Below are 13045 nucleotides of genomic sequence, written 5' to 3'. Positions count from 1 at the left end.
CTGTGTTGCCTGCTAGGAGGGTTTTAATCTGGCACACAGCTCGTTATGGAGAACCAGCAAAAAAAAAGGAGGAGAAGGCACTTCCTGGCCTTCAGAGTAGCAAAGCCAGGGGCAGAGTCTGGAATTTTCTTTGGAGTCATTTGACTTCGATGTGATTCAAGCCCTACAGCCTGAACTGGTGACTTCACCCTAGCTGGCCCGCGGCTTCCTCTCTGTAGTTCTTCTCTGATGCTGAATGACATGGCCTCCTTCCAACTGTCTCCTCTCTTCATTTTCTCCTCTTTCTTCCCCTTTCTCAATCTCCCTATCTTCCCTGATTGCTCATTCCTATCTTGTCCCTAGCATCCGTTTTTCTTCTTTTCTAACTGTAACCCTCTGCTGGAAAGGAAATGTGGCCTTTGGAAGGAGAGCCAGTGAACAAAGAAGGCACACCCACTGTAAACTGGGACCATATACCCTCTTTCTCTGGTTGCAGGCAAGAGAACCACTGGCTGGTTCCAAACATACAGCTCCAAGGATGCAAAACCTTCCCCTTGCAGGTCCCATGCTCCAAACATAGCTACACCAACTTTATGCTGAAAGACTAGGGAACATAAAAAGCAAGACACAGCTCTCAGTAAGAACCCCTGGATGGCTTTGATGGCAGTCAGGATAAGGACAATCAACTTTAATTAATGCAGGCAGGGGCTGTTGCTTTCTTCTCAAGCAACACCAATGTATGCGCTGAAGCCAACTCAGATTTATCCCGTGCTCCTGGTGTCTAAACCCTATTTATAGGTCTGAGTCTGTCTTTCTGTAGGAAAACTTCACCCTGAAGATCCAAAATGGGTTTTTGTCTGATTGAGGACAGAATGTTCAAGCGTAATATGTGGGGACTTCCCTAGTCACAGGAGAATAAACAGGGAAGCAAGGATTTGCCTGAAGGTGTACTGAATCCAAAGCTAAACCAGAGAGCCTAGGACATGCTTAATCCTGATGGTGTCATGCCAGACTTTCCATGGGGCTCAGATATCTGGGTAGTAAGATAGGCAGAGCCAATCTTTTGACTATCCCTTTGAAATGATCAGCATAACTAACTCGTTTGCAATTTACTTTTTCTCCTGGGCTGATTTTAGGACAGAATCTGTAGCTGAGAAAATGCTCACCAACTGGTTCACCTTCCTTCTGTACAAGTTCCTCAAGGTAAGAGGAGTGACATGCCTGGATGAGCAGCTTCTTTAATGCATTTCTTCTTGACAAGGTTTGGTTGGGGCAGAAATTTCCCAGGTATAAAGGAAAAGGCTTTTATTCTCAGAAGAGACCTCACTGCCTAATTGGAGAGGAGCTGTTTTCTGATCCACAGAGAACAAAGAGGGACAGTTTGTTAGAGAGGCAACCTATTGGTCCTATTCCTGTATAAAGGTGGGGTCTAAGGGTCAGTGCATGAAGGATTTAAGAGCCCGGTGGAGATGAATATTGAAAGTGCTCTCCTTTTACTAGTAGACTCAGATCTCCATCATGTGGTGACCCAGATTTTCACTGTGTAGTAGCCAGATATCTCCTACCATACCAGTACAGATGTGGTACTGAGGCCCAGCACCTCCTTCATACTTAACCTGCTTTACCCAGACCATAACCAGATCCCTGCTTAGTTAAATATAAGGACAAACCCAAGCTCTTCCCGTCATAAGTCTGTGTCAAGCCTGCCCTCAGCATGGCCATGTACAGAGTCCAGAAAGTTGGATGCAACACAAAATATAAACCTGACAGCTGCATCCAAAGCTCAGCAGGAGCTGAGGTTGTTGCTGTTTTGTATCCCAGTGCGAGATAGCATTGCCTGGATGCTCATCAGCAAAACAGTGAAAAAACCCTCTTATTCCTCCTGGAGGACTTCCTTGGGGTGGTGTGTGGTGTAAAAGAAAGAGGCTTTCAGCCTTGCAGACCTGCCACTGACTGCTGGGTGACGGCAGTTTTGTTCTTGGGGAGCCACACTGAGTTTCAGGCTTGCTAATTGCCAAGACACAAAACCCAGGGCCAGCCAGTTTGGGAAGGAGCTGGTCTCTACACCACTCCCTGACTCCCAGTGCACTGGTTAGCTATACCTACACCTTACAGCCCCCTTTGGACAGTAAAGCCATCCTCTGCCTGGCAATTCAAGGCTTTACAAATCACCCTCATTTCCCCGAGCCTTCCCTAGGCACAATCTGTCCAAGGATGAACGCATGGGAAAGTTTTGAAGGTCCCTGGAAGGTAATTTCAGTGACTTCAGTATCAGATTCCTGCTTTCAGCTGAAAGGAAAGGATATAAGGAGGTGACTCTCTAAAGCGCTGCTTTTATAATAGGCTTTTTTCCCCCCACTCAGCTACTTGTCTTCTTGCCTTAGCCTGAACTGAGGCCTGATAAGGGCAAGAGACAGGCACAAAGAAGCAATATGCTCCTGGCAGATAAGCTAATTAAGTGGGAGACAGGTGTAGGAACTGAGAAAGGGACCACTTTGCTTCATATTATTAACTTGTTTTTGCCTGGATTTACACCAGAAGAAAATGACCTCGCTCATTGAGATGGGACACACTGCAAGAGGAGAGGGCAAGGGGGGAGGGGGAGAGGAAGGGTGGAAAGATGAAGGGGAAGGGAGGTAATAGAAGAAAGCACAAAGAGGGATGCATGGAGGTGAATGTGCAGAGGGAGGGCAGCAAGGGAGGAGGGGCTAAGAGAAGTATGGGGAAAGGAGTGCAATTAGTGTGAATGTTTGAAAGGAAAAATTAGGCAGCTGTGTGCTTTGCTGGCCTTGCCAGTGGGCTGCTTGTTGCTGTCCTGTGCTGGGCCCCACATGTTTGACATCATTGATGGAACCATAGAGAACCGGGGGCGCATCTCCCCAGGGTCACAGAACAGCTGCTGCCTAAGTATCCCTCTTTGCCTCTAGTATGAGAGTGCTCAGGGAGACTTTGGACTCTGCTGAGCCTAAGGATGAGACACTGCTGAGACACTCAGTCCATCTCCTTTTCAGACCTCTCTCCAGGTCCTCTGGGATCCATCCCATCACTTGGTCCAGTGTAAAGTTCTGGGCTGGTGGCCATCACTTGAACAGCTCCTACAAGGTTCTGCTACCCCAAATATTGCCAGAGAGTACTGACACCTTTGTTCTGTGACAGGACACTCAAGAGGGCTGTTTGCACTCCGTGTCAGTGGAGGGTTGCCTCTGTTCCTGAGCTTTATTGAATAGACTGATTCCCACTGATGCATCATTCTTTAGTTGGCAAACTGTAGCAGTCATTGAAATTCTGTGTATGTTGGCTTCTCACATCTGCTCCTCCTGTTTCAGCTCACTGTTGTCTCTCGTCCCTGCAGGAGTGTGCTGGTGAACCTCTCTTCTCCCTTTTTTGTGCCATCAAGCAGCAGATGGAGAAGGGCCCCATTGACTCAATCACTGGGGAGGCCCGATACTCACTGAGTGAGGACAAGCTTATCCGGCAGCAGATTGATTACAAGACACTGGTGAGTGCACTGAACACACTTTCCTACAGGCTTATCCGACCTCTAGCAAAAGGGCATTTAGAGAAAAGAAGACGGTGATGGGCATGCTGACCAGCTGGGACGATTTATTCTTGCAACCCAGCAGGGTAACCCTGCTGAAAACTAACTAGTTGCAGCCCCTAACACAGCAGGGTTCGTGGCTGAAGAATCTGATTGCAAAGCATGTTTACAGACAGTTGCTTCCAGGTTCTTTCCCCGTGCTAAGAGCATCTCCAGCTCCTTAAAGGTATTGCCTATTCTCTGAAAGCATCTGCATTCATTGCAGGGTAGACTGACAGTGTCAGTCCTTTGCCATTGCTTGGATTAGGTGAGGTCTAGGAGCACTGGAAGACAAGCATGAACCATGTGTCACGAATATGCCCGTGGATATGAAGATAATAGATATAGGCAGTTTACTCTGTTCTGCTAGACAAAATACTTCCTAACATTTACCCCTCTTCCCAGGAGTAATGCTCACCCTTCCAACATCCCTCTGATTTGTAAGTCAAAGGTAACAATCTTCCCACAGCAGAAAGTTGGGGTCGTCACTGCAAGTTGTTACCACCCTAAACTTTTCCCTGGGAGGATTGTGATGTTCATAATGAGATTTCTTTCTCCTTACTCTTGGGACCGCCTGGGAGCATTCTGGTCCCCTTTCTCCCCATCATCTGCTCCCTCCTTCCTGGCCCCCAGCACCATCAGCAGAGCTGCCTGGCACCAAACCTGGGCACACGAAGGGCTGCGCTTGCTGGGCAGTGTCTACCCAGGGTGTTGGCCCTTGGCCATGCGGGATGTCCCCAGCACTGAGCTCAGGCTGGTTGGGCACAAGGCCCTTGGCCATAGGACGCTTGTGACCACAGGGACACCCAGCTCAGGGCATGGCAAGCCCAGAAACATCGTGAGAACTTGAGGTGATGTCTCAGTGCAAAGCCCTTCTGCAAGCGACAGCAAAAACAGTTTTTATGAGGCTGTATTGTAAGAATCTTCTCTAGAATAATCCTCAGAAGAATTAAAAAAAAGGAAATTTGTTTCCCCAATGAAGCCTTCAGCATCAAGGAATACACTCAGGGCACAGAATGGAGGAACCTTTTAGGTCTTCTTTAGTGCTGAGACATTCCTCTTGAGCAAATACAAGTCAAAGAAAACTAAAATTGATTTAAAGATTTCAAGGGAAAAAACAATAATCCCTGTCGCTGAGTCAATTGCTTCAAAATGTACTTACCTGCATGGTGAAAGATATACATTGCATATGCCCAGCTTTGACTCCCACTCTGAGATTGCACCCTTTTCCCTCTTGATCAAAGAGCGTCAGTTGAAGAGCATTAGATATCTTTTCTTAGTATCAGTGTTCATGGGCCTTCACTTTTTCCTGGATAAACTGAATCCACTGAGCTTCTAAGTCTCTGTGGGATGAAGAACACTTTCGAAGTCTTCAATGATCCTTGTATTTCTTTATTTCCTATGTCTTTGTTCTCAAAAAAAACCTCCAACTCCAAATTTTACGGTGGTCAGAAGATCCTCTAAACTCATCAGATTATTTGATTTGCACCTTCAACTGAGGGACGTTCACCTAAATTTAGGTACACTTGAGGGCTGTGGCCAGTTGATGTTAGTTCCTTGACCGTAGATCTTAGCTCAGGTTGGCTGGTGCTAGAAATGCCTGCTTTTCCTCGGTAACTACCGGCTGTCTAGAGCTGAGCTTTGATTGATTCCAAGTCTGAGGAGGGGGTAGACATTATTCTTAAATAAGACCACAATTTTATTTCTGCAAATTAAAAACGTGACTTTCCCATTAAATCGGCAGCGTAGTGCTTCTTTTCTCTTACGTGTGGTTGTCGAGCAGTTTGGAAGTCTGATCTCACAGGGAGAGAGTGAACAAAAAGGAAAAAAAAAAAAGCAGGCACGGAATGATCACTTTCACCAAAGGAAATCCCTCCGATACTTTTCGGCTTGATATAAAGCAGCCAGCAAAGGGTAGTAATTATACATCAGCCTGAACAAAGCTCTCCTCCATTCGCTTTGTGTTGTTTGATGTTAATCAGCTCTCCCTCTTACATCTCAAGAGCAGACAAATATATCCCGATAGGAATCTCAGAAGATTTACAGAGATCAGCTTCGGTGAAGGAGATTAAGAAGAAGCAGGATATGGATAGGATTATTCTTCCCTTCTGTTTCTTTTTATTTCTGTTTTATTTAGTCCTTCCTCTACCTTCCTTAAGCAGTCTGTGATCTCTTATTGCAACTATATACTAATGAAATAAAGCAAGAACTGATACAGTATTTACAATATAGGAATTCCCTCAAGGTCTCCCACTCTTTACCAAACACACCTGGTCACCACTGTGAGTTTGCAGTGTGGGTGGCTAAAATTCATTGAGTTGTTCATGTTCCATGAGTGCTAGATGACTGCTCGACTGAGTTAAATCACAATTCCAGCAGCGTGGCACGTTGAAATAGGCTGTTTATTATCATTATTCCAAGAGGTCTAAGCCTGGGCTTCTTTTGGAAAACATTTGTTCTTTATCCTTCATTAATCATGAACAAATATTTTAAGTCATGGTTTCAAATGTGATTTGAGTGAAAAGCAGAGCCAAAGAAATTGACTTGTCCAGGGAGAAAAAAGAAGACCAGGCACTTTCAGACATCTGGAATTACTGATTTTACAATATACACCTCATTCAATAAAATCAGATTGTTTCAGTCTGTTTTCTTTCCAAACCTGATAGCTCTGATTTGCTGTCTGCCAGGTCCTACAATTCTCAAAGGAAGGAGCCTTGATGTCCTAGGGTCATTGCAGTCTATAACAATTTCTGTGCTTTCAAGGGATTTTTCAGTACAGTAGAAACTAAGCCAGTCACAGATGTGATTTGCTAGAATAAATGTGTTGCAACTGAACAGTAGGTCTTCTCCCAAGCTGTATAGCTCAAAGAAACACCAGCTTGTGTGCAGACTCTCTAGCAGTCAGTGCTCCTCATCTCTGGTCTGTAGTGTTATTAAAAACCCAGCTAGATTATTCCATCTCTGAAAGATAGGAAGATCTCATCCCTGCTGACTGGCATCTGCCTTTGCTAGAATCTGTGACTTTTAAGCCATTCGCCAAACCAGAGTCCAGATGCTAAACCTTGTTTCTTACTGCCACTGCTCCGCTGTCACTGGGAGATGAAAGACCATCCATCTCCTATGTCGGCTTCGATTCAGTTAATACAAATAGTGCAGAGGAGCAAAGACCTTGATGTGTGTCAGAAGCTGTCAAAAGTATTGGCTAATTAATGCTTGGAGGTGGTAGGTGGGAGCAGCCCAGTACATCTTGAGCAGTGGTGTGCTCTGCGTGGTCCCTGCACACCTCAGTGACTCCAGTGCTGAGAGCCTAATCAGATCATCTCTCCTGACAACATCTTCCAGATGGATAAAGATGCTTTGAGCTGTCTGCTTAAGGCCTTTCAGGGAATTTTGGTGGCAGGGAAGAAGCCGCTACCAAGATATAAAGGCTCTCCCATGCTTGACCTCTTTGAGAGTCTTTCTCCTCCTTGCTCACTCCCAAGCCTCGCTGTATGCCAGCCACCTTGGACCTTTCTTAGTCCAGTCTAGAAGGTTAGATAAAGATGTCTGTCCCCTGGACAGGAATAGTAGCAATGTCCTGGTCTCAGGATAGACTGTTCAAACACTGCCTAGAACTCAGAGCCAGGGTCCCCATGTGAGTAATCACAAGCTGTGCCTTTATGATTTAAATGCCAGTAATCTGTAGTGGAGATCAGGGTTAGTTGTGCTAAGCATTGCATGTACGTATACACTTGGAGACAGCTCATGGCTGGAAGGGTGGGCAGACAAAAAAAGCCCAAGGATGTAGAAAAAGGTCAATAAATACAAATCCAGTGATAAGACAAGCCCCAAGGTAATACAGAGTCAAGTGGGACAGCAGGGCTCAGAGATTATTATTTTGCTGACTTCCAGTCTCATGTCTTTCCATGTTGACTCCACAACTGGTGCTGTCCTTATGCTATACTGACATAGAGCTCAACGCATGAGAAAAGTACGATGGCAAACGCTGATGTCCTCTCAGTGGCAAAACATCCAGCATCTCCTTGAGTGGCATTGAAGTCTCGTCCCCTCTTCATCCACATTGCTAGTTCTGCCCCACAGGACTCAAAGGCCAGTGGGGTGCGTGATGGAGCAGTAACAATGAATGCATTCAGGAGATCAGCATCCCAAAGCTTCCCTCGAAGTGGCTGATCATGCAGGAATACAAAACAGGTCATCTCAGGGATCTCTTCCCCAACAGTTGACATCAAAGATTGTGTTCACATAGATGGTTATAAATTGAAGAGGGGCAGATTTAGACTAGACACAAGGAGGAATTTCTTCACAATGACCGTGGTGAGACACTGGCACAGGTTGCCCAGGGAAGTTGTGGTTGCCCCATCCCTGGAGGTGTTCAAGGCCAGGTTGGATGGGGCCATGGACAGCCTGATCTAGTGGGAGGTGGGAAGATTCCCATGGAAGTGGTAGGAATAACTTGCTCTGTTGGAAACACCTCATTATGATTAGAAACTTCAGCCTGTTGGAAGGGAAGCAAAGATTTTCAGTCTGTGGTGTAAAGATGACTTTTATAGGTCCCACAACAATCTCCAAAGAACAGCTATTTAATGTGTACAATGCACAGGTGCACTCTGCAAAATTCCTGAAGTCTTTGTACTGAGAAAAGTTTAGTTCTTCACAAGAGAACAATTGAAAAACACTGAGAGTTGATACGAAGCCTGGGACACATATATCGAAGCCACTGTGCTCTGGGAAGGCTCTTGGCTTCTATAAACAATGATTGGATTACCTAAAATGTTGAAAGGAGCCTCTTGACTGTCATTGAAATAAACACACTGGTGTCCAGGAGTTGGCAGCTTCTACCAGCTGTCCCTGTCCATGCTTGAGGCCAAAACCAAAACTCTCTCTGCACAGACGGTTGAAATATTGCCTTCCCTGCTCCTTTTTCTCCAGCTGAACTGGAAAAGATGAAGCAAAGACTATTGCAGTGAGGGCATGAATGGTAATGGCTCACTCAGCAAGAGTTTTTCTGCCACATTCCAACGTTGGCACACTGTGAAATTCAAGGCAAATCAAGTAGTAAGAGCAAATGACCATTGTCATCCTCCAGCTAGGTGATGGTCTGCATTGTATGGTGTGTACCAGCATGTTGGCCACTGGTCAGCACCTGCAGGAGATATTGACCCTTCTGGACCAGCAGCAAGATGCCTGGTAGAGTAGCCCAGATTATTTTAAGTAGCACTAAGTGCCTCCATGTGGGGAACTGAACTGAGCCCTACGTGTTTGCATCACACCACAGTGCTTGCTCTGACTGGCTTCAACTCAATCCACCTTTGCTGAGCTCAGATCAGTGAGAGAGACCTGCAGAGTAACTTACTCCCCAGAACTATGTGTGAACCCCATAACACTCTCAAAAGAGCTAGCCTGGCGTGCCATCACTTTTTCATTTCCCTACAGATGTGTAATGGGAGGGGGGCAACTAATAACCTCAACACTGGGTATATTGCAACATAGCTTTTTATGTGAAGTTCTGTGATCCTTTAAGATGAAAGATGCCATAGAACTGTAAATCTCTGCCATTGTTATTTTCTGAATTGATGCTTCTTCAATACTTCTGGAAGTGACATATAAATAATAGCATTATGATCTAATCAATATCTCATATTTACATCTCCCCTTTCATCCAGAAAGATCACAGAGCTCTTTGTAAGCAATATCTTCACAAGTCCCTCTTAGCTGAACATAACAGCACCAAAGGGAGCCTGGTGAGCCAATATATAATTACACTGATACAATTTCACTCAAAGCCACCTTGAGATCCTACTGTGTCTTAGTAGGTTAAGATGGAAAGTGATGGAGAGTCCAGTAGTTATTGTGTTCTACAGAAGGGAATTTGCAGTGAAGGTAGAATTTGTCTAGAATGAGTGTGTCTGCACTTGTAAAAGTGGAACTGGAACATTTAATAACCATATATAATCAGGAACATCACTGAACACTCCTTCCAAGGTCAAAAGTGTGCAAAGTTTATAAAAGTTTATAGATTCCACAGGCCTGTAACCAGGAGAGAGCAGAATGCTCAGCATAGACACAGCCAAGAGTTAGTGGGCAGATCGATGTTTAAACACTCCACCATCCCATATGCTTTGTATCTGCTCTTGGACAAAGCTTCTGGAGAAAATGATATCCTCTTTCCAGGAAACGGGGCAGTTGTCTTGTTCTATATGTGAAAGCAAAAGGGGGGGTTGTTGCTGTTTTGTGATTCTTTTCTTAAGAAACCCTCCATTTCAAATTAATAACATTTGTCTGATAAGGATCTTGGTCAGTCCACTGAGAGACCTCAGGTTGTGCCAGGGCAGGTTCAGATTAGAAATTAGGAAAAATTTCTTCACTGAAAGGGTTCTCAGGCCCTGGCAGAGGCTGCCCAGGGAGATGGTGGACTATCCATCCCTGAAGGTTTTTAAAAGATGGGCAGAAAAGGAGCTCAGGGATATGGTTTAGTAGTGGACAAGTACGGTTGGATTCGATGATCTCAAAGGTCTTTTCCAACCAAGAGATTCTATGATATGAAAAGAGTGTGTCAACGATCAGTGTCCGGTATTATTTGTTAAACACCATTTTTACTGAAAGCAGCAGAAGCTGAGCTGGGACACGTGGGCTTCCTTTTATTAATGCAACAAAGATATGAAAGAGATGAAGCTTGAATATAAGGGGCTGTTCCCGGAGGTATAGTAGTTGGATCTCACAGAGACAAGTGGCATGAGACACAAGTTCAGAAGGAACTTCACATCAACCCCAACTCAGTGGCTGCATAATCTGGGAGCCCACAGCACTTAGCTGAGAGCCAAATCCTGAGTTATCTTTAATCCACTGGGCACAGACAGTGGCAAAGGGTTGAAAGCAGTACAGGCATGGGTAGATGCAATCCCCCTGTGTGAAGCCAGATGTCTGTTCCCCTTCAATGAAGGGAGTACTCTTGGTATACATTTTCCACTTTATTTTACCCTAGATCCCTCTGGCTTGTAGGATACAGGGATCTGCATGAAGATGGTTGTGTAAGGGTGGCCTAAAGTTATCCATGCTGCTGTGAAATCTCATTGCTTCTCTCTCAGGTCCTCAGCTGTGTGAACCCCGATAACGTGAACAGCCCTGAGATCCCGGTGAAGATCCTGAATTGCGACACCATCACACAGGTCAAGGAGAAGATCCTTGATGCCATCTTCAAGAATGTGCCCTGCTCCCACCGGCCCAAAGCTGCTGATATGGACCTGGGTATGTGAGTGTACAACGGGCCCTGATTGCCCTTTGGAAGTGGGGAGATGGGAGACAGTCACGTTCAATGTAGACACTGTTGGCACTAGGTGTACCCTTAGCATTTCTGCAAGGTAGAGCAGCGGCAATGGTGAGAGGGCAGAAGAGAGTGATTAAATCAATGCATATGTTCCTGGTTTATGTTACCTTTGGCCTTGAGGGTGCAAAAAGACCAGTAGCTATCCTACTTTTCTGACCACAGAATTCAGCTTGGACAATGGTATTGAAAAGGCTTGACAGAGGCTGTTCTTGCTGTTCTGCCAAAGACCCAAGGAAAAAGAGCCCAGGATGATGTTATCAGCAGTGTTCAGGCTGCAGAGCTTTATCCCTGGCTCTTCTATGAATAGAGAAGGTTTGGATTATACAAAACTTCTTGCTGAGATAGTCACAGCCCAAGCAGTATGAATTACTCATTGTGCGAGCACAGGAAAGGGCATGAAACATCCTCTGTTCACTGGGCTGCATCCATCTCAGCCCTGACCACTTTCCTCTCCTTTCAACACCCCACTACCAACAGCAGGGATGGGAGATGCTGCTCTGAGCCATCCTTTCTGCAGAAGAAGAAAGATCTTCTGGATCTTAAGGATAGAGTAGCCCTTCTGTTTAGGTATTCGTATTTTTTCATCAATGGTTCGATCTTTTGTACATTGCTCTGATTTGAGGGTGGAAAGAGCTGCACCAGCTTCACTTGTATTTCTTGAGCAGTTGTGCTGTCAAGCTCTGAGGCATGGAAGGAGTTGTACAGCCCAGTACAGGAGTGTTTCTGAGGCCCAAATCGATTTCTGACCAAGATCTGGAATAAGATTTCTAGGAGGTGTGAGATGCCTGAAGTTGGGGGCCAGATGCAGAAGGGATACTACATCTGGAGGCTACTCTGAAACGATGCAGAAAAATCTTCTCAAGGCATTACTGAGGTGCCTGGTAGGGAGCTGAGGACTGTATTGTGGCTATATCTGCTGGAATTTGCCCTCAGTGAACTTCAGTGAAAGAGTCTTGAGTGAAAAATGATGGAGTCCATAAAACCTTGCAAAGTAGAAGAGGAACCAAAAGGAGAAGGAGGCCAAGAAAAAAGATCACAGCAATAATGCAGGCAGGAATGAGAGGTCAGGGATTAAAGATAAGTGTCTGTATGTGTGTGCATATGAGTGAGGGAGGAGAGGATTCCTGCCAGAAATTGCAGCAAGATTCCTGCTCATGAAAGGCAGATAGAATAATGCAACAAGCTGCCAAAACCAGCGACAATGAAGAACAGATCATATACCTCATCAAGAAAGAACCCAAGATGATTTTGGAGCTGCTGTGATTCAGCAGGGGAATGGTGAGTGCAGTGGGCAGGCAGGGCAGGATGCCAGGGAACAGTAGCCCAGAGGAGATGGGTTTACAGCAAGATCTCTTGACCTGTCTGGTGCTGGATGGTGGCCACAGAGCCCATTATGTTTGGAAATCAGAGAGGGTATGAGTGGAAAGCAGTTTGTTTGCTGTAGGGTTAAGTGATGCGTCCACAATGGGAGGCAGGAATTTTACCTGCATGTGGCAAACATAAGGGATAAATTGGAGTCTGCAGGTTTTACTGTAGCTCTGACAACTGACAGATACAGAAATGTGTGTGTGTGCAGGGTCCCAGCTGGAGCCTGACTATTTTACATCCACGACTATTCCTGTTTTAAGAAATATTGACCTGCTGAGTGGTGCTGAGGACCAGCAATTTCCAGAAAGTGTTTATGAGTTTACTTTCAGAGGACAGACCTGACTGCATTGACAGGACACTGCTTAATGGGCAGCTGTTTGGCTAATAGCGTTGATGACGCAGATGGGGGGAAAAAACAAACAACAAACTAAAACACATAAAAACTCCACCCATAATATGGTAGAAGAGTCTTGTCAGCAGCAATATAGTTGCAGGCTCCTTTAGCAGAGCAGCAATTAGGTAGAAGGAGAAGGGCTGGCATGGTTAAAGCAGGAACAAGAGGAGATGCATGTCCAGCCACAGCTCCAGCCCAGCCTCTTTGCAGGAGAGGATGTTTGTTGGCACATGGCACTCTTCAGTGACAGAGAAGGCAGAAAAGGGAAAGCAGAAAGCACTGCTGCCTGTTAGAAAGCAGTGCAGAGCTCTCAGGATCAACTTGCCTCAGGCTGAATGCTCAGAACCACAGAGGTGGCTGGATCAGCTCTGCTTGTCCATGCTGAACAGTAGACCGGAGCAGA

The 13045-nt window shown here is 45.6% G+C and overlaps 1 protein-coding gene across 1 annotated transcript in view; it reads left to right on the top strand.

The window, feature by feature from the left end:
- PLXNA4 (plexin A4) overlaps positions 1-13045 on the top strand; it is a 478478-nt gene that overhangs the window by 428213 nt on the left and 37220 nt on the right. Inside the window, exons 23-25 of the mRNA XM_054084753.1 lie at positions 1116-1182; positions 3332-3478; positions 10642-10801. Of these exons, the coding sequence (XP_053940728.1) occupies positions 1116-1182; positions 3332-3478; positions 10642-10801 (374 nt within the window). The remainder of the gene's footprint in view (positions 1-1115; positions 1183-3331; positions 3479-10641; positions 10802-13045) is intronic.

The sequence above is a fragment of the Cuculus canorus genome, chromosome 1 (assembly GCF_017976375.1).
Source record: "Cuculus canorus isolate bCucCan1 chromosome 1, bCucCan1.pri, whole genome shotgun sequence".
Lineage (NCBI taxonomy): Eukaryota > Metazoa > Chordata > Aves > Cuculiformes > Cuculidae > Cuculus > Cuculus canorus.
This window is presented reverse-complemented; position numbering and strand designations above follow the sequence as displayed.